General features: G+C 52.3%; 1 protein-coding gene across 1 annotated transcript; it reads left to right on the top strand.

Moving 5' to 3' along the window:
- The first annotated feature begins 873 nt into the window (after window positions 1-873).
- Window positions 874-20,725, top strand: FAM83A (family with sequence similarity 83 member A). Its single transcript, XM_036925516.2, has 4 exons — window positions 874-1,559; window positions 10,212-10,379; window positions 11,962-12,086; window positions 18,104-20,725. Exons 1-4 carry the CDS (start codon window positions 1,080-1,082, stop codon window positions 18,630-18,632), a joined length of 1,302 nt encoding a protein of 433 aa, XP_036781411.1. The 5' UTR covers window positions 874-1,079; the 3' UTR covers window positions 18,633-20,725.
- Window positions 20,726-21,829: the final 1,104 nt, after the last annotated feature.

Here is a 21,829-nt window from a genome sequence, read left to right as displayed (position 1 = left end):
TAACCCACTCACTGACATACCCTGGAGAGGCTGCCCTCCCCTCCTGTTCAGTCCCCCTCCCCTGCCTGGACTTCTCACCATCACCATCCAACTAGCTGCTTGTACGGATTCTAGACTCATTGTGTTTCTGGCAGAACCCAGTCAAAGACTGTAGATACTGCATTCCATTGACGAGGAATTGTCCATGATCTGATGTGGAAAGAAAATGTGGCTTCTCCATTAGCTGCTTGTGTACTTCAAACACGCCTGCTGCCACCTGGCCCTCCAGCACCCAGACAGACCCACCCCTTTGGTCAGTGGGCCCAGATTCTGCTCCAGATGGTGTTCCGAGCAGCCGCAGCCGCGGCAGCGTCCACCTCAGCCCTGGCCCCAGGATCTGTTCGAACACAACCTTGACAAAGACAATGCGACAGACAGACAGAGAAGAGCTTTTTCAGATGATGGGAGGGCTGGGAACTTGGGGTGTTACCAAGAGAAAGGAGGAGCACCTGGTGAATGGCTCTGCCTGGCCTGTGTCCAGCTTCCCTCCTCACACTGAGGGAAGATCCAGGGGTAGCATCTTCCCCACAGGGAAGTTCTTGTCTTTGAACCAATCTACTTGGACTGAGGTGCACAGGAGGGGACCTGAGGCATGGGAGTGCTGGTGCTGGGAAAGCCCCCACCACCCCCACCACCCCTACTCCGGCTTTGCAAACAAGGCCTGAGGGTCTCCTGGAGTTGTGCAATGAACTGGAAGGCCACCTCACCTTGGCCTCCCTCTGCCGCTGGCAGGAGAGGAAATCTCCCAGGGCTGGGTGTGCCCAGGTGAGATTGAGCCAGCCCTCCTGGCCCATGGGCAGGGCGGGTGTTGCTCAGTGATAAGCCAACCCCTCCGTTGTAGTTGATGATCCCTGGGAAGCCTTGCTCAGGAGAACAGCAAACTGCTTCCTCAGTGGTGCAGCAGGTGGCAGGTAGTCCTGGACCCTGGCTGTGCCTCCCCAGAGCGCTGAGGGCTCCACTTCGCACTGTGGCCCGCGTGCCCCTGCCATCAGCAAGACCTCAGGTGCTGGCCCCCTGCCACAACTCAGGGAGAGGGCAGCATGAGCTGGTCCAGGCATGTAGGTAAGATTCGGAAACGCCTGGAAGATGTCAAGAGCCAGTGGGTCCGGCCGGCCAGGGCTGACTTCAGCGACAATGAGAGTGCCCGGCTGGCAACAGATGCCCTTTTGGATGGGGGTCCCGAGGCCTACTGGCAGGTGCTCAGCCAGGAAGGTGAGGTGGACTTCTTGTCCTCAGTGGAGGCCCAGTATATCCAGGCCCAGGCCAAGGAGCCCCCCTCTGCTCCAGAGCCTCTGGGAGGGGCCGAGGCCGGCCCCAGGGGACACGACGCCTGCTCCCTACAGTCTGGGACCTATTTCCCCATGGCCTCCGAGGGCAGTGAGCCGACCCTGCTGCACACCTGGGCCTTGGCCGAGAAGCCCTACCTGAAGGACAGGTCCAGTGCCACCGTGTACTTCCAGATGGACAAGCACAACAACATCCGGGACCTCATCCGCCGCTGCATCACGCGGACCAGCCAGGTATCGATGGCGGAGCCTGTACCCTGGCCGGAGGCCGGCAGGGAGGGACGGGGGCCTGTGGAGGGGGAAGCGGGAGCGAGTCCTGCTCTAATGGAGTACAGATGCTGGACTCAGGATGGAGTCAGGGATGGTACTCTCTGCCTTGCCCTGGATCACTGACTTCCTGATCCGACATGGCACAGTCTGCACGCAGGCCACCGCCCCTCACTGGGGCTCCTGCACTAGCTTCCTGCCCGGCGCTTCTCTCCCATCACAAGTCCAACCATCCAGTCTCCCTGCTTCAGTGGAGCACTGCTCCTATACTTCAAATCTAACTGGGTCCTTTCCCTGCTTAGAGCCTCCCATGGTGCCCACTAGCCCACAGGGGGAAGAGCAAACCCCTTATGGCTCACAGGCTTCCGGCTCCTCTGCTACCCCCTGTCTGTCACTCAATGCTGAGTGACATGCAGATTCTCAAACCCACTCTGCTCTGTCGCTAGGCCTTTGCATATTGCTATTTTCTCTGCCTGGCACCCTCTCACCTTCCCTGCCTTCCACCCTGCATTTTCACTAACACCTGCTCCTCCTAAGGACCCAGCTGCAAAGCCTTTTTCTCAGAAAGCCTCTCCTGAACTCCCCAGGCTTGGCAAGTTGCTTCTCCTCTGTGCGTCTGAATGAAGGGCCGCCCCACTGGGGTACACACTTGCCCTTTGTCCTCTCAGACTCAGCTTAGACCCGTCTGCCCCCAAGTGAGCAGTGCCTGAATCCAGCCGGTGCTCAGACAGAGGAGCAGGGTTCTCCCTCCTCAGAGTATTTACATTTTAGTAAGTAACTTTACAAGAAGAAAAATCCTTCAGACCCAGAGGTTGACTGATAGAATTTTCAGGCACGGTGACTGGCATTCGGTCAGAGCTCCCCCTATGCTCCTGGAACAAGACCGCAGTGGCTGCCTGCTGTCATCTGCAATGGGCGGAGGGACTCTAGCTCATTCTACCCCAGGTACATCCGGTGTCTATTCAGCACAGGGCTGTGGACATTACCCCCTGCCTCCTGGAGCTGCAGAGGGGCATGAGTGGACTTAGAAAGGACCAAGCTGATATCTCAGCTCATTTTCTGCTCGGATCCCTAACTGAATCCCACCCCCACCCCCGACACTCCCAAGTCAGTACTGTGCGAAATCTTAAGGCTCCAGAAAAAGCCACAAGAGGTGAGAAGGCTCTATGTGGATGGGGTGGGAGGGAGTGGGGTTCTAGAAAATTAAATAGAAGGTAACAATGGGTGGAGTATTGGCTTTTCATGTCACTGGGCTGCTTCCAAGCAGAATTTCATGTTTGTGTGATAGGGTGGCATTAGGAATTGACAGATGGGACAGCAGGCAGCCAGGAGTGATCTAGGGGGAGTCCCTTGACCTCCCCAGGCCTCAGATTCCACATTGGACTAAGGCCCTTTCCAGCTCCAAAGGGCTGTTCCTGAGTGTGCTGGCTCTCACCTCTGTGTGAGAAGGTCAGGGCTCTGCAGTGGGGGCACCAGTGGTGTTGGGGAAATTCCCAACCACAGCCGCAGCTCAAAGTGTGCGAGACTCCCTGGAAAGAAGCCAGGTTAGGGCTTGTGAAATATAATCTGCTGACTGAGCCCCTCTCCTTCCCCCTCCTCCCCACCCAGCTAGGCTTCCTTCTGGTTGCCTCTGTGGCCCTGGGGCCTGCTGATAGCCTTTGTTTCACCAACGCAGCATGTTATGAATTTAAGACACTTAAAAATCTCAAGATTTCACCTAAAAGTAAGAATCTCCAGCTCCTCTTAGCAGGTAGGAAGAGTTGGCCCTTCTGGGGCTGAGTTGTGGCCCCCTCTTTGGGTGGGTCTCCTTTGCCACAGTCCCCACCTCTCCCTCCATGCCCCAGGCCATCGTGAACTTCACCCCTTTTGTTGGCTGTCAGGCTTTGCAGGCAGAATTGTGATATCCCTCCTATACACACACACTTACACACACACGAGGGCTCAGGGGTGGCATGGCTCCCATAGAGATGCCAGGGGGTATCTATGGCCATATACCCTGAACGTGCCTGATCTCGTCTGATCTCGGAAGCTAAGCAAGGTCGGGCCAGGTTAATACTTGGATGGGAGAGATGCTGGGGTCTGGAACCCAGTCGCAGGCTGTCCATGGAAGTGGGCTGTGCCCTGTCTCCCCACACAGAGGTGGGAAGAAGAGGGAAGACAGAGGAGAAAATAGGTTTGTCTTCTTCCATGGCTTCAGCCGCCTGGGAGGGGTGTAGAGGGAGCAGCCCACCTGCCAGGTGTGTTCCAGAGCAATTTCCACTCCCTTCTAAGAAGCAGAGATTCCTCTTGCCCTGCATGTTCATATTCCTTTATTCTACAGAACCTAACTGAGTGGTCAGGCCCCGCACCCAGGACGGCAGAGGAGAACAAGAGGCCTCTCTCCCTTCCTTCTAGGGAGTTCCCTTCCACTGCCCATGGGGGTTTGGGAGGAGAACATGGGCGGGTGGTGGCCCCAGGTTTGAGCAGAGGGGAGGTGACTAAGGCAGGCTTCTCGGAAGAGGTGACCTCTGAGTTGAGTCTCAATGGCTGAGTAAGAGTTTGTCAAGCAGAGGGAAGGGAAAGGAATTCCAGGCCTAGGGCGTGTTGGACACAAAGGTCAGGAGCTGTGAGAGGGCTTGAGGTGGGAAGACATGCAGTCATGGCAATGACTGTGAGGAAAGAAGAGTTTTTACTAACAGATCCCTAGAAACAGAAGACACGGCTCACTGCTTAGGGCCCCACAGGAAGCACAAGGATCAGTTAGGAAGCAGAAGGTGGGAGGGCAAGGCCTGGGCACAAGCCCTTATTGTGGATTTGCAGGAAAGGCGAGGCAAGGTAAACCATTTAGGACTGGTCCCTGTGAATTTTGACAGCTTTGGGCTATAGGTGGTCCCCAGTTGCCCAATACCTGGCCCTGGGGGGATTTAGGGTAGGGGGACTATTGGCCGGATGTGTGACAGTTACATAACAGTGGTTGGGATGTGGGCTCTGAATTGCTTGGTTTGCCTATCAAAGGTGGGGCTTCTAGGCAAAGTGGGGCTACCTCTAGGCAGTAGCTAGCCTGGGATGTCAAAGCATCATAAAACACAGAAAAACAAAAAGCATGGTTAATACATCCTCCAAGTGTGACCAAGGGTCCCTGAGGGATCGGAGACCTGAGGCCCGGCCAGCGGGTCTGTAAAGTCACGCCCTTTCTGACCACCATGTGGGTGAGGCCAGAGAACCTTCACATACTTCCACCCAAACAGCGTATCACCACTGACTGTGCCACAGAAGCAGGTATGAGAAGCCAGCAACCCCGGACACCACAGAGATTTGCAAAGCCAATGGTAAAAACCATGCCGCTCTGGTCCCTACAACTTGTTCTTGTTTTGGAAAAATACAGTTATTTTTCATTAAAGCCATTATTTATGTTAATAGGCAATGTTTACTATCATTTCACATTACAAACAGTTATTTTAAGAAAACAAATAAGCATTTTTAAATTTTCTCAATTTTCCTTTCTAATATGACAAAGATCAAGACCTATAAGGCATGTAAACCACAGCTCTTTGGAACCCTTGATAATTTTTCAGAGTGTAAAGGAGTCCTGAGACCAAACAGTTGGAGACCTTTCGCAGGCAAGCCTCCTCTGCTTACTGTATACACATGCGCCCTCCCCTCTTTTTTCTCCACAAGTGCCACAGATACACTACAGAAAGAAAAATCCAATCAGCTCTCTGGGAGGCCGGGGTGGGATGGGTAGAGTGGGGCTTGTGGAGGAGGGAGTGAAGGGTAGCAGGAAAGTCTTAAAGAAGGTCCCTATCCCCAGGTGTTGAGGACCAACTTTTCAGGCCGAGCCCCTGCCCTGGGAGTGGCTCCCCACCCTCCCACCCCGTGGCTCACTGAGTCATTGCCAGCCTGTCTGAGGGAGGTTGCCAGGGGCCAGGGGGACAGGGCGCTGGAGAGCAGAAGTTGCTCAGTGCCCTGGAGGAGGCTGATGAGCAGACGCTCCTTCCCAGGGCCTCCAGGGGCCCCAGGCTGAGGCTGCCAGTCATCCGTCTGACAAGGGCCTCTGAGGGAGAGGCCAGACCTGGGAGAGTGGGAGAGCCCCCTAAGCATGTGGGCCTCCCAACAGCTCCACCCAGTGCGGGAGTCCGGGTCCCACCCAGGTCCCAAGGGGTGCGGCAGCCCCCAGGGGCCAGCGGGGGTGTGCATGCCCCCACCATCCTCCTGGGACCTGAGAGCCCTGTCTGCCGTCCCACAGGAGTTCCTGAGAGCAGTCACTCCCCACCTCCGGGCGCCTCCCTCTGAGGGTCCCTGCGGGCTCAGCAGCGGTACCCCGCCAACCGCTCAGGATGGGGCCATGGGGGAGGGGACACCAGGAGGCACCAGGGCAGCCAGAGGCGACCCTGACACAAACATGACTTGGGGGGTGGTCCCTCCTGGTGGTCCCAGCAGCTGCCTTTTCAAGGGCTATTGGCCCCTTCCCTCTGTGTTCAGGGGAGGGCTGCTGGGGGCGGCCCCACCTGGGCCCCCTTCCTTTTGTGTCCACACTCTCTTTGAACCCTGCTCTGGGGTCCCCCAAACCTCCCGGGCTTGGCTCTCCTTTCCTGGCCCATCCCTAACTCACAAGTGGGGGGGCTCTTGTCCCCTCAGGTTGCATTTGCTGTAAACAGACACAGACAGTCAGACGGGCATCAGAGCCCTCAGGCCTGATGTAGAATGACTGAGGAGTGGTTCTGGGTTGGGGTCTGGGGGATCTCCCCTGCATTCTAGCCATCTGGCTTTGGAAAGTTGCTTAACTTCCCGCGTGGGAAGCCAACGTGACGTGTTGTAAGGGTTACAGGAGATGAACATACCCCAAGAGTAGGTGCTCAACAAAGAGTCGCTGCTGTCATTACTCATCTGTCAGAAGCAAGCACACAAAAGGAGCCTCAGCACAGGGGAGAAGACAAAGAGTAGAAATAGAAGCACAGAGTGGGGGTTGGGTGCTAAGTGCCCCCAACAGCTGTCCCCCACGTGGTCAGGAGCCCCACCAGGACCCACATCCCATTTCCTGAAACAGCAGGATTTCCAGCCCATGAGAACTCACATTGCCTGGCAGGTAGTGAGAGATTCTCACCCAGAATTTGAGGTCCCTGTAGGAAGACACCTCCATGTGGGATGCCCAGCAGACCAGCACCCCCCCAGGCTGAGCCCCTCTGGCTCACTGAAACTCCAGATTCGCAGAGCCAGCCTGCCAGGCTGTGCTTCCAGACCAGCCTCCTTCTTCAGCAAGATGTCATGAACCTGCTTCCTTCTCCTTCTCCACCAACCCCACCCGATTGGGCCAGTCCGTTTGATTGGCCTCAACGAGAACCCTACTGTGTCTCCTTTTTTTGCCCATAGAGGTATGGACACTAATTGTAATCCTCTTCATAACCCGGATTAAAGCAACATTCCTGCATGGTATTATTCTAGTATTAGCCCCACCTGCTCATGAATAATGCATATAAAAACCAGACATATTTTAACAGCACACAAGAGAAACACCCTTAACTTTTGCGCATGGCTTCATTTACATTTTCTGGGCTTATGGTTAGACCCACCTTGCATGACAGCTAACGCTCTATTATTGTGCAATGTTTTATAGGTAAAGAAACCGAGGCCCAGAGGGTAAGCGACTTGTCCCGAGGCACTCAGCTGCTCTCCAGTATCACCGGGGCTGGAGCCAGATGTTCCTAATGCCCAGTAGATCCCTTTTCTTCTGGATTATGTATTATCCTTCTGTATCAGTTTCCCAGGACTGCTGTAACAAATTGCCATATATTTGGCATCTTAAAACAATGGAAATTAATTCTCTCACAGTTCTGGTGGCCGGAAGTCCAAAATTAAGATGTCAGCTGGGTCATAGTCCCTCTGTAGTCACTAGGGGAGAATCCTTCCTTGCCCTCCCAGCTCTGGTGGCTCCTGGCATTTCTGCGGCTGCGTAGCTCTGGTCTCCACCTTCATCTCCACATGGCCCTCTTCTCTCCTCCCTGTCTCTCCTCTAGGTGTCTTTTATGAGGCACTTGTCGGTGGCTTTAGGCCCCGTGGATAATCCAGGATGATCTCATCTTGAGGGTCTTAATCTCATCTGCAAAGACCCTTTTTCCAAATGAGGTTACATCTATAGGTTCCGGTTAGGACGTGGAAATGTCTTTTGGGAGGTCATCATTCAGCGCCCTATACCATGTAAGATAGCTCATCCATGCAGGGGACTGAAGAAGTCACTGGCCTTGAATCAATCCAGCTGGGAGACAATCCTTGCAGGAGGCAAACAGATACACCTAGATGTTGTGAGCCTGCATTTCCAAGATCCCTTAGATCAGGACATGGGATTATTTACAAACCTGCCCCTTCTCCATTCAGTCAGCCACTGTTCACCAGCTCTGTCTCAGGGAAACAGGACTCCCTGGAACAACTGGAAGGATTTGCTGACCTCCAGGGGGGAATTGTCTCCTTTGTCAGTACTTCCAAGAAACAAGGAGGCGTTTATCCTTCAGCAGAGGGGCCTCCGTGTTTTTGGTGCCATAAGCTTAAATGTGTACAAACATTTAATCATGTGATAACAGGACCCCTTGGTTCTAGAACATCAGGGGCTTCACTATTAGAACATCTTTTCTGACTTCTAGCCCAGCGTGAGCAATTTCTCAGTACAGTGTCCAGACACCCACATCAACTGAGCAGAAAGTCAGCTCCAAGTGGTACCAGCCCTCTCCTTTGCCTGTCTCCATGATGCTTTGCTTGTCCTTGCTGTTTCCCTATTGGTGGTGGTCAAAAAAAATCCTGTAATTATTAGAAACATGGTGGAACATTATTATTACAGATAATGTTGAAGAAAGAAAATCACCCCATCCAAACATAACCATTAGTTTTGGCCTTGGGCTTATCTGTCTGAATAGTGCTTTCCTCAATAGCAATCATAGTAGCCATACTATCATTTTGTTCTCTCTCTTCCTTTTTTTACTTAATTTGCTCATTGTTAATACACATTTGTTGAGCAGGTATTACATAGCAAGTTTTACTTGAACCTTTCACCGTGTCTATGTAACCATTATGATTATCATTTTAATGGCTGCTTAATAATCCACTTGTCAGTATACCACAATTCAAGACTCTTGATTGACTGACAAAAGTCTAATCCTGCTCCAGTTCCACTACGTGGGAGTTTTTCCCACACCATCGAACAATTCTAGGATGCTAGCTGGAATGTCTACAGTTCAGCTCCTACCAACCACAGGCCCAGCCTGTCACCTGTGCTTCTGACCCACCAGCTTCAGATTGGAGATTCAACAGCCCTGTTCTTGGGTCCAATTAATTTGCTAGAGTGCCTCACAACACTCAGAGAAATATTTTACTTATTAGATTACCAGTTTATCACAAAGGGTATAACTTAGGAACAGCCAGATGGAAGAGGTGCGTAAGACAAGGTGTGGGGAGAGGGCCCAGATCTTCGATGCCCTCAGGTCTCATCACTTATGAAATTCCAAGGTTTTTAGGAGTTTGGTGCCAGAAACAAGGACAAAGGCCACATATATATTTCTTATCGTGAATCACAGTATCACAGAAAGCAAACTCAAACAGGGTTCAGAAGAAGACTGTGCGTTGACATCCTTAGTGGAAAAGTGCACAGTAGGATCGGCTTCAGGCATGACTGGAACCAGATGTTCAGATGCTCAAGCTGGCCATCTCTCTCCACCCCCTGCTTTCTTGGGGGCTGGCTGCGTTTTCAGGCAGGCTGTCCCCACATGGTGGCATGAGGGCCGGTAGCAGCTATAGTTCATAATCTACCAGTTAAGCAATGCCAGTTAAAAGAATGCCTCCTTGCCCCCAGAATCCCAGCAGAAGTCAGGACCGAGTCTCACTGGAATAAGTCAGGCCACGTGACCACCACCGGCCAATCTCTGTGGCCAGCGGGGGATGACGCACTCTCACGGGGCTGGCCTTGTGATGTGCCCGCCCCCAGGCCCAGGCCAGGCCTCCTGGACTGTGCAGGAGAGGGGATTCCTTAGAGGGAGACTGGGGTGCCGTTGGCAGAAGGAGGAGTGGATGCTTGGCAAGTAGGAACACGGTGTCTCTCTCCTTTGCTGGATTTCTAGGGCTCTGCACTCCCCAAGTTTCTGTTATGATAGAGGATACAGTAACTGTGGGCTGCCAGGCCCCCATTCCCCATTCCGGTGGGCAGCCCAGCCTGGTCTCATTTATATGTAGGGTCTCCACAGGGATTTTGTTTGAGAGGAGGATTCCACTGCTTTACAATATTTGATCATGGAGTGCCTTCGAGGTCCAAATGGCTGAGAATCCATGATGATTAATCTCTCCTTCCCTTCACCTGCTTGGCCACCTCCCCTCATTTCTCTTCCCCTCTCTGCTCTCCTCCTCCTTTTGCTTTTCTCCCCTTCCTCCTCTGCACTGTCCCCTTCGACGGCGGGTGGAGAGGCCAGAAGATCCGTGGTTGGGCTGGACAGCAGGGCCCCCACAGCAGTGCTTTTCCCTGGGGTCCCGCGTCCTCGGTCCTCCAGAGCGTGGCCAGGCAAACAGCTCTCCCAGGCCTCCTGGGACCTAGGAAGTTTGGTCGAAACCAGCTAGCATGTGGCCCTGACACTTCTGGTACTCAACCCCTCTGCCCTGGCCCAGGTCCTGGCCATCCTGATGGATGTGTTCACGGATGTGGAGATCTTCTGTGACATTCTGGAGGCAGCCAGCAAGCGCCGGGTGTTCGTCTGTGTGCTCCTGGACCAGGGAGGTGTGAAGCTCTTCCAGGAGATGTGTGACAAAGTGCAGATCTCTGACAGCCACCTCAAGGTAGGGGCCCCATGGAGAGCCCAGACGGTACTTGGTATTAGGATAGGGTGACAGGTGCCCTCCTGTCAAAGGCTTAACATAATATAGGTTGATTTCTTGCTCAAAGTCCAGTGTGGGGCAGACGGCCTCCCTCGCTGTGTCGCGGCATCCCAAGACTACGTGGTCTCCAAGACAGCAGTGGTGGCGAGAGAGATGGCGGGAGGCTGGCACAGCGGGGTTCAGGACTTGACCTGGAAGAGAGTTTCATCACCCCCCCTCGTGGTCCTTGGGCCTCACATAGGTGCTCGGGGCTGGGAAGCGGAAAGTGGCCCGCGGCTACCTGGTGAGCAGCAGCCTCTGCCGCATTCACCTCCTCTCCTCTCAGCTGAGGAGACCCAGGGGACACACGTCACAGGGCGGGGCAACATCCAGGACCTCTCTGAGGTGCGCTTAGGACTCCCCAGCACGAAGCTGGTCCTCTTGGACTTAACCCAACTCCCTGCTTCCTTCTGGCCAGAAGAAACCTGAGATAAGGGTTCATTTAGTCAGGTCAAATCTGGGGCAGCTAACTCCGGGTCAGGTGTAAAACCACACACAGCTTTCATGAGCAGGCGCAGCAAAGGGCTGATGAGTGACTCCCTGTAGCTCAGGCGGGCCGGCCTCCAGGAGACCCTGTCGTCCTCCCTTCCCTCCACAATGACAGGGTGCAGCTGAGTTCAGGCACCTCCTGGTGCCACAGGCCTCAGGTCTTCTGATTACTGGGTCTGCTTTTTGTTACCGGGACCACACCCCCTCGGCATGAGGCCGTCAGAACAGGTCCAGAGAGTTAGCGCAGGCCGTGCCTCCATGGCCCACCCCGGCCACACCTGACCATCCTCCACCTCCCAAAGGTTGATGGGATGTGGCCTCCACAGCCATCTTGCGGAGCTTACGGAGAGGCGCGGAGGAGCTGCTGGAGGCACCGGGCACCCCTTTGCGAAGCCCATCCGGCCACCAGCGGGCGTTCTCTGGGACCCAGCAGCACTCCACCAGCCTCTCCCATCCCACGCGTCCCCTGCCTTTCATTTCTCCTGCCTTCTAAGAGCTCCAGCTTGAGGGCTGGAGCAGCAGGTGCTGCTGGGAAAAAAGGGACAAACAGGGCCACAATTTGGCTTGTAGACAGACCTTTTCTTAGGACAATCGAGGGTCCACTGAGGTCCTCACAAAGCCATCCCCTCTGGCTGCACTGGGCCTTCCCGCTGTTTAGCTTGGGGTCAGGGACTCACATTACTAAAGTCACTTACAAGGCGAGGCCGGTCCTCCGTGGCCCATGGGAGCCTGGATGGGAGGCTCCGTGGATATCAGACCTCATCTTTCTTCTATTTTCTTTGTTTAAATTCTACCATCTCTTCTTTTCTTTTTCCCCATTACTCAAATAATGTCAGGACAATGAAGAAAATTCAGAAAATATAGCCAAGTTAAAAGCGAAAAATGCCCTCTAATTCCACCGACTAGGGCTAACCTGTTTATGTCTCAGTGAGCATCTTTTCAGATTCTTTCCTAGGCAAATGTATGTCTATAAATACATAATTAGTGAGTGACACTGTGGCTTGCCTTCCAACAGAACATTTCTATCCGGAGCGTGGAAGGAGAGGTGTACTGTGCCAAATCAGGCAGGAAGTTCACCGGCCAGATCCAGGAGAAGTTCATCATCTCAGACTGGAGATATGTCCTGTCTGGATCATACAGGTGAGCTGAGCTTCCCCTTTGGTCAAGGTTCCAGAAGGTCACAGCTGAGCTGGTGCACACCAGCCCCCAGCCAAGTGCCTCAGTTTCCCTTCATATTGCAATAGGACATAGAATTCTCTTTTTCCCTCCTCAGCTCTCTCAGGCATGGTTATAAAGCCATGCAGTTTGTTTTGGGGTGTGTGTGTGTGTGTGTGTGTGTGTGTCCTAGTTTATTTTCAAACTGTTTTATTATTTTCATATAACTAATTTATTGAGATTAATTTCACATTCCAGATAGTTCACCCATTGAAAGTGTGCAATTCAATTCTTTTTAGCATCACTTTCCTCATCTGTAAAGTGGGATCAATACCTTTGCTCACAGGTTATGGTAAGGGTCAATGGATAAAGTTTGCAAAACCTGTGGCATAGCTCCTGGTACACAGTAGGTGCTCAGCAAATGGTTGCTGTTAGCCAGCCAGTACCCTGGCAAGGTCCCAAGAGAAGGGGACATGGGATAGGCAAGATTTGAAAGGGTGAGGGCTGGGAAGATGTCAGTCTTGAGGGGCGGCCAAGCAGAGCAGGCCTGGGCAATGCTCATTGGTCTGTGGGAGAGACATGTGGTCCCTGAGAAGCCTGGGGGGCACCAAGAGAGCCTTCCTCTCACTTCAGGATTGCCAGGACTTGCTGAGCTATCACCATATCTTAGATAAGATGACAAGCTTCATTGTCTGTGGTCCCCAACACCAACTTCCCAGCCCCTTCTCCCTGTCTGAAGGATGTTAAATTCAACAGAACCTATCGCTGGTGCTAGTGACTAGAAGTGGCAGCAGCCTGGCCTAGAATAGAAGTCAGATGACCTAGATTCAGTTCCCAGCTTTGCAGCTTCCTGGCTGGGTGACCTCAGGCAAGTCACCGCACCTCTCTGTTCCTTCATTCATCAGCTGTGTAGGGACCTACTAAATACATAGCAATCATACTTCAGGGCTGGGGGGCCTCTCCTGGAGAGATAAGCAATAAGGCAGGGAGATAAACAACAGCCAGATGAATTAAAAAGGAAACCATGCAGACAGCAGGAATGATAGAACTAAGGAAAAACAAACCCGGGGAGGCACAGGGTCAGGGAGAGTGCCAGGCTGGACTCAGGTTCCCCTTTGCCACTCCCTGGCCTCTCTCTCCACCTCACCTGAGCCTTGCTTTCCTCAGCTGTGTGGGGGCTTGTGATCCCCCACCTCACAGGCTGCAGTGAAGCCGAATGCAGTGCTGTGCAGCCGCCGGAAGGAGCTGTTGTTTCATAACCCGCAGGCCAGGGGTCTCTGAACCGAGGCAGCCCTGAGGGAACACTTCTATCATCCGGGGTTACTGAGCCCACCGGTGTTTCCATCCACAGCTTCTCGCCTCAGGCTTTTGCCTCACTCGGGGCACCCATGCAAATGGAGCGCCCCTGTTTCTGATCCTGGGGCCTCACTCAGTGCCATCTAACCGGCCACTTGACTGGCACTTGAATCCCCTCCTGCCCTGATCCACCCTACTACCTCTGGGCTTTCTCTTCCAGGAACAGAAAGATTTTTAAACACAAACCAGATCAAATCACTTCCATTCTTAAAATCCTCCCATGCTTGTCCCTGCTCCTAGAAAAAAAATCCACATTCTAACCATGGCCTCTGTCTCAGCAGGATTCTTCCTCCCCCTCCATTGGGCTGCAGCCACTGACCTCCTCCCCAGGTCACTGGCAGTAGGTCAAGCTCTCTTTCATGCCTCAGGGCCTTTGCACTTGCTGTTTATTCCTTCTGCTGAGCAGGTTTATTCCTGCTGTCTTTCTGCTCATTTCTTATCTTGCAAGTGGCAGCTTCCAGATCATTCCCCAGAGACCTTCTTTGTGGACTTGTTTAGCCAAGGTTATAACAACATGATGTCACAGCCTAGACTGGGTCTGTTTTCTTCTATATTGCATTCCTGACATGAAGTACAGTTCATAAAGTGCCTGAACATTACACATGACCATAAATATTTGTTAAATGAATAAATGAATGGAAGTCCATGTTAGGTCATGGCCATCCAGTGTGGCTAGAGGAACAAAGTTTCTCAAACTGTCCATTACCATCCATTAGAAAGGTATGAAAACAATTTATAGAATATGTCCAGAATTTTTTTTTATGAAATAGGATAGAAAAAAAATAATCAGAGCAAACTGAGGTAAGGGTTGCTCTAGAAATTGTTGTGTGGTTATGTGTATATTTGTACGTGTCAGTAGGTCACAATGCAAAATGTATTTCTCCCAGAATAGCCAAGGTAAGTCTGAAGAACAGACAGGGAGGACTTGCCTTACCAGAGGATCAGGACTTGCCAGGGCGCTGTAGTAATCAAGACAATGTGGCACTGGGAGGGACAGAACAGAGCAGGAAGCCTGGACATGGACCCACATGTGACAGGGCATGTCGGAGCAGTGGGGAAAGGAGAAACTGAAGAAAAAATTATCCATCTGGAAAATCAGTTCTACTTTATACATATATTTAAAAAATCACCTCCCAATAGATTAAAAGGACTTAAATGTGAAACACAAACTTTAAAACTCTTAGTAAAAAATAAAGATGAATATCTTTTAGACCTTAGGATAAAGATTAGGTGTCTTAGCACAGATATGCCTCTGTGTTAAATGCAATACAAGAAAGCATTGACTATAAATATAAAAGATTGCTAAATCCCACTCCATTACAGTTAGGAGCTTTGGTTCACTGAAAGACATTTTAAAGAAAGTGAAAAGTCAGATTACAAACTGGAAGCAGGCTTATGATGCCTTGACAAGATTAGTACAATAGTCACAAAGAGCAAAACAACACAATGGAAGAGTGGATGAGGGACCTGAGCAGTCTTTTCAGCAAGGAGGGACACATGTGAAGACGCACGACAAGACATTCAGCATCATTAGTGATCAGCAAAGAGCAAATCAGGGGTAGAGAGAATTACCATTTTATAACTTTCAACAAAAAAATAAGATGGACAATACCACATGTTGGATTTACAGGATCTTTTCTACATTGCTGATGGGGTTGTAAGTTGGTACACTGACTATGGAGAGAGTTAAACATTTTCCTAAAGCTGAATATACATCTAGTTTATAACCCAGCAATTCCACTCCGAAGTATATTTCTAAGAGAAACTGGCCCACAGAACAGGAGAACAAGGTATAACAACCCTCATAGCAGCACTGTCATAGAAGAAAAACCATTGAAGCAACTGAGATGCTATCAATAGGAGAATGGAATGATAAATCATGATATAGCCACCAGTGGAATATTATACAACAGTCAAAAATGAATGAAGTGCAGCAATGAGAGATAATATGAATAAATCTTAGCAATATAACATCAAGTGAAAAAAATTCCCCAGAAGATTACATATATGTTAAAAACAACTAAAGGAAAACAACTTATTTTCCAGAATATATAACCTTTTTTAATTAGAGAAAAAGGAAGTATGGGAACTATGAAACAGGATTCGGGGTGATGATTTCCTCTATTTTGGGGAACCTAGAAAATAGGTTGCCAGGAGGAACCATATGGTTAGATGCTGGTTATTGTCTGGCTTTTAACTTTAGGTGATGGGTTCATAGTGCTTATTACATTATTTAAAATAATGAAGTACAATAAAAAATAATTATCTAAAAAAAATAAAATAAAAATAATGAAGTAAACAGCTACTTTACTTTAAATGGGCCATGAATAGACCAATGATGAGAGTGGGTCTAGAGCCAAAGATTATGCTTCAGTCAACTCTATGTACTTAAGGGCCAAAAAACAATAAAAATAAAATGTATGTCTTACCATGGGTGGTGATAAAAAGAAATGTAAAAGCTAGAGCACAGGATGAACAGAGTAGGGTGTACAGGAAGGGAGCCCCTACACCATGCATGGGGCACACAGAGGCCACTGGGGGCAGGGACAGAGTAGTCACAGGGGCCTGAAAAGTTGTCAGGGCCTTTTTGTACCTGTTTTGTTGAACATGCAGCTGCTTACACTAATCTAGCCTAACCCCAAACAACACAGAGTGAGTGATTTCTCAGGGTAACCAAGAGCCCACTGGCCCTGTGCCTGTGCCTTCCCTGTTACCTGGCTGGCCCTGGGCTCAGCACCACCTGGTCACCTCCCTGGGGTTGTGGGGTGGCTCCTGAGCAGGAGGTGAAGCTTAAGCAAAGCCTCATTATTCTTCCCAGGAATGTCACAGGCTTGCCTGGGCCCTGGCCGCCTCCCAAAGCAGGGACTCGGCAGACTGGGCCAGGGCTTTTGGGAGCAAAGTGCGCTGACTGGGTTCTGGAAGCAGACCCTTGGTGGGGGTAGTTTCTGTGCCCACATTGACCCTGCCCTCTGACCATTCTGCCCCCATTCCTCCTCATGCCTGGGGTCACATTATTAGTGTCTTGCTTGAGGGTTTCAGCCCCAGGCAAGTTCACTGTGGATTTGGTGAGATGGAGAAATGAAAAAGGAATGTCCTTGGGGTAAAAGGGTTTATATACCCAGCTTTATTCTCACTGGCAGTAGGTCGAACACTAGAATCATGTCTGCCTCCAGCTGTCTGCAGGTCTGTAATCCTCCTCCGTTTCTGCCTCCACCCAGAGCACTGAGCGGAGCTCTTTATATAGTGGCTTAATAACATCTCATTGCCTACGGGTGTGGGGGCAGCAGCCTAGCAGTAGGCCAATTGCATCATCAAGTAGCTTAGGATCAGGTGAGGATCCTGGCCATAGGAACGTCCATTTTCCCCACCATCAGGGACCCAGAAATCTCTAACCTGATGTGCTCCTGGTGGGTCTTCTGTGATGCTGCTAGGCATTTTCAAGGGTTGGTGGTGATGGTAGTGAAAAGGGGAGTTTCTTATCAGAGAAAGAAAGAAATTTGGTTAAATCAGGAAATCATAAAAAATAATACATAAATGCCTTAAGCATTTTATTTTCATTTAAACCTGTAAATAGAAGGAGAGCCAAGGCCTCTGCTTGAGGGTGTCCTCCATGGATGCTGGGCAAACTACATTTATGCAACCTCATTTCCCTTCCTGCAGGCTCGCCCTGTATTCTCTTGTCTGTCTCCCAAAGAGCACAGGATTTCTCCATCCCCTCACACCTCTTCGGGGTCTCTGTGTCTGAAAATGGGCCTGCACCCTTTAGATTGTCATGCAGACACAGCCCCTGCCTTCCAAGGAGCAGCCTCCTTTTGTCAGCTGCCTTCCCCAGAACCCTAGCCGGTTACAGGAGGCAGGTGTTCCCGCACTTCACTGGTGGAGTCACTGAGGCCCCAGTGGCTGGGTGGCTCATCAGCTTAGAGTCGGGACGCTGGCGCTCAGCCCCTTTGTGCCTCCATAAGGATGTTCTAAGGGGCCGTAATCGGAGCATGTCTTGCCGATGGGTTTCAGCCCCAGGCAAGTTCACTATGGATTCAGTGAGACCAAGGAATGACAATGGAATGTTCTTGGGGTGAAAGGGTTTATACCCAACTTGATTCCCACGGTGGCAGGTCAGTCACTAGAGTCCCATCCACTCAGAGTCTGCGTGCAGCAAGCCGGGCTCTGCCTCTGGGCCTCTCTGCCCCAGTAGCCGTCTCAGTCTCTGTCCTCAGAGCTGCCACCACTCCAGTCTCTGCTCTCCCACAGCTGTGCACCCTGTCTCCCAGAGCACTGGGTGGAGCTCTCTATATAGAGTCAATAACAACGTATCACCCACATGTGCGCAGTGAGCCAGCCGACCAGGGCCAGGTGAGAATCCTGGCCACCGGAACCTTCACTTGATCCTCAGAGCACCAGGAGGGAACGCTGACCTGAGGCCAGGGATTCACTCTGGCGTCTGAATTGTTCACCTGCACACATTTGGCTGGTCTCTGAGCTTCAGTTTTGTCACCTGTAAAAGGGGAATACTGGGACAAAATGAGCCGCACAGAGGAGTGGTGGGCACATGCTAACCCTCCCTACTAGCCCTGCCATCGGCCACGCTCCCTGGAAGGTCACGGAGGCCCCCCATTCCGCCCCTCACTTTCTCTTCTTTCCCCCTCCAGCTTCACCTGGCTCTGCGGACACGTCCACCGGAACATCCTCTCCAAGTTCACAGGCCAAGCGGTGGAGCTGTTCGACGAGGAGTTCCGCCACCTCTACGCCTCCTCCAAACCTGTGATGGGCCTCAAGTCGCCCAGGCTGGTCGCACCCCTCCAGCCCGGAGCTGGCCCCAGCGCCCCCTGCCTCAGTGGCAGCAGCTGCTCCGCTAGTGGCAGCACAGACTCCAACCCCTTCAGCAGCCCGTCACCAAGCAGCAACCCACAGAACCAGAGTCTGTCTGCATCCTCAGGGCCCAGCAGCCCCCTGGCCCCAAACCCACTTCCACCCACCAGGTTCCAGCCCCACTGTGGTCCTCTGGGGGCCCCGACCCCACAGGCCCACTTCTCCCCGAGGCCCCATGATGGCTCACCCGCTCTCTACAGCATTCTCAATGCCTACAGGCCCACGCGGCTGCAGCTCGAGCAGCTTGGCCTGGTGCCCAGGGCAGCCCACATCTGGAGGCCCTTTCTACAGGCCTCTCCTTATTTCTGAAGGGTCCCTTCTACCAGCTACCCTCCCCAGGGCCAGGGCTGGCCATTCCTGGGTTTTCTGGCTCAAGAACCCCACCTCAGTGACTATCAGCTTTGAACCTGCTGAACTAAAGGCACTCGGACAGACATCACTGCCTATGTGTGACTGTTCCCAGGCCTGTGACCATTTACCTGCTGGCCCCTACGAGTCCCAAGATCCTCTCTAGTGTGGCCTATGTAGCACATTCCAAAAGGTTCCAGAGAGGTGGAAGACAGGGAGCTAGAGGGCAAAATAATGAAAATAGGGATCCTTTTTTCCAAAGAGCAGCCAGCACTGTAATATTAACATTGTCTGAATCTCTGTAAGGGGCAGATACAGCCCAACTTTTATGTATGGGTAAATCGAGGCACTGAGAGGCAGGGGTGGGTGCCATCAAGATACTCCTGTTTCCCAGTGCCCAGGAATGGTTTACTCCCCAGAGATTCAGGAGAGAAAGATTTAGGAGAAAATATGGGAACATTCTGGATGTTCCTGGGAGAGGTGGGGAAGGTGTGATACTAGGGTATCCTTGAGCCTCATGAGTTCAGGATGAGGCCCAGAACCTCCACTGCACCTTGTTGGGACTGGCTGAAACTGAAGCACCAGGGATGGGCAAGCTGGGGCATTAGGGGATGGAACTGGGCAAGGGAGTTCAGCAGTGCGAGTGTTGGCTCCCAAGAGCCTTGGGGTGGCCTGGAGGTCCCTGGAGTCTAGGCTGAGTCGCAGGGGCTTCAGTCGTCAGGATCTGGGAATGGCCCTGCCGCAGAGCCCAGGGCAGCCAGAGCAGCCAGGGAAGGTTGGGCATTGACCCTGCAGGCCCCGGTGTCTCCGTCTGACTTTGTCGGCCTCCCGAAGCACAGGGCTGAGCACTCACAGGCCCCATCAATGATTCTCAGATTCACAGCGTACCTTCTCTGTTCCTGGGGTGCTGCTAAATCCTGAGGGCAGAGCTAGCTGTGTATACAGAAGAATATGAGATGCTTAGGGGGCACAGAGGGGGGCCAGCCAGCCCAGCTTGGGGAGGTTGGGCAACACTTCCCAGAGAAGCGACAGTTAACCTGCGACCTAAAGAACAGTGGTGGTACAGCTGCGGGGAGGGTGTGATCCCTGCTGTCCCGGCCGGAGAGCAAAGCAGGCGCAGAGCCCCATACGCACCTTCCCATTTCCGTGCCCTTCCCGGCCAGCTCACCTCAGCAAACGTCTTGCTGTGGCCCACTCCCAGCCCAGAAGCTTTGCCTTGGCCGGGAACAGCTGAGAGGACAGAGCCCTGCGCCCGCTGCGCTCTGAATCCTGACACATGTGGCCGTCCAAGTCCCACTCTGCAGACTGTCCGCCTCCCCTCAGCCTGTCCCTGATTGTGTCTGTCCAATACACCTGACAAAGGCAGAGGCATTTTTGCTTCTGTTTTCTTTTAAATTGTATTCCTGTCCTCACTTCACTTTTTCCTCCTTAGTTCCTGAAAGTTCAAGAACAAAAGCTCTTTGGTTCCTGAAAGTTTTTAACCCCCAGTCCTGATGCTGCTGTTCTCCGACTGACCGCCGTGACGAGCTTAGAAGGACCAGGCTCTGCAGAGCGTCCTAAATAGGACTTCACAGTCTGCCGAGAAAGCTTCAGGAAGGCAAGGCTGGTTGGGTGCCAGGGAGTCTGCAGGCCTGCTCTGCCTCTGCCTGCATCTGGCCCAGTCAGGGTGCAGAGCGCAGGCCTGGCAGCCCAAACAAGCCCTCCTGCTCCCCGTCGCTCTCAGCCAGCCAGTCTCCCCTCTGCGGTCACCTTAGGGTCCACAAACACTGCTGGTCCCCACAGGGCCCCATGTCACGTGAAAGGCCTACAAGCTGGGAGGTTGGGTTGGTTCGCTTTGACTAGTGGGATGTGATAGAAGTGTCGTGGCCCCTCCAGGCAGGAGCTCTGGGAGCCTGAGAGCTGCTGGCCGCATGGGAGCACATCTCCAGGTGGAGTGCCTCTGCTGGCCCAGGGTCCTACAAGACTGGTGAGCAGACCTCCCACTGCCACCCCACCGACCCCAAGTGGATAAGTAATGTGAGTGAGAAATAAACCTTTGTTGTATAAGCCACTGAGATTTGGGGGTGTTTTTTCTTACTACACCATGACCCCACCTAGCCTGACTGACATAACCTCAGGACCCCCTGACAGGAGGCTGGGCGTTCCTTTGTGGGGTTCTCACCCCAAGACACCATTTCTACCACGGGACTAGGTGATGGAAGGGGGTGATGGAAGGCCAAGGCAAGTCCTTATCCAAGTTTCCAGTCCTCCCAAACCTGGTTTGCCCCATCTTTACTTCTGCGAGCTAGAATCACACCTGCATGTGTCTTGGCAGGCCTGCCTGCTGGGGGCCGTCCTAAACATACTCTATGACAGGGTGAGATGCAGCAACAGTGATGGAGTGCCCACCACGTGCCAGGCAGCATTTTGGTGACAGGCGGAGACCCAGACTCACATCTGTCCCAGGAGACTCTAAGGACACCCACAGGAACCACCACAGTGAAGAACATGAGAGATTAGAAGGAAAAGCATGATACTCTTGCCTTAGTGGAAAGGTGGCTTCACTTAGGGCCAAATGCATACCGTACATGGGGATTAGGGATCCCACTGTCTGCCTGCAGGATTACCAGCCAGCACTGGCTGGAAGTGTTGATTGCTAATGATCAACCTCGTCCCCCAAGCCTCTCTGTCCCTACAAATTACCTGTAGTATTCATTTGGTCCTCACCAGATACTGACCTTTTATCTCCCTCTATGCACTGGAAGAGCCCAGAGGCCAAGGGTACAACCACAATGCCTTGGATGGTCCCAGGGCACCATGACTGCTAACCAATTGGCTGAGGAGCTTTGCTCCTGCAAAGGGTAAACATCTAGACCCCACAGGGCACCGTACTCTGCCTCTCTCCTGACTTCACCATGACGTGGGCCCCCACCTCCATCCCACCTGCCCTGCTGGCCCTTCAGAGAAGGGCCAGAGCAGCATCTTCAAACACTTCATTTTCTGGACTTGGTCCAAGAAGCTGTTGGACACAGAGAAACTATCATTCATTTTCTCAGCTTCCTCCTGAAGAGCGTATGTGTGTCAGAGAAACTGTTATCCGAGGGTGTAAATATTGCAGACACACATGTACAGGCATAAACACACCCTCTCTCCCTGTTCTCTGTAGTTTGATTGAAACA

Source organism: Manis pentadactyla, chromosome 3 (genome assembly GCF_030020395.1).
Source record: "Manis pentadactyla isolate mManPen7 chromosome 3, mManPen7.hap1, whole genome shotgun sequence".
In the NCBI taxonomy this organism is placed as follows: domain Eukaryota; kingdom Metazoa; phylum Chordata; class Mammalia; order Pholidota; family Manidae; genus Manis; species Manis pentadactyla.
This window is presented reverse-complemented; position numbering and strand designations above follow the sequence as displayed.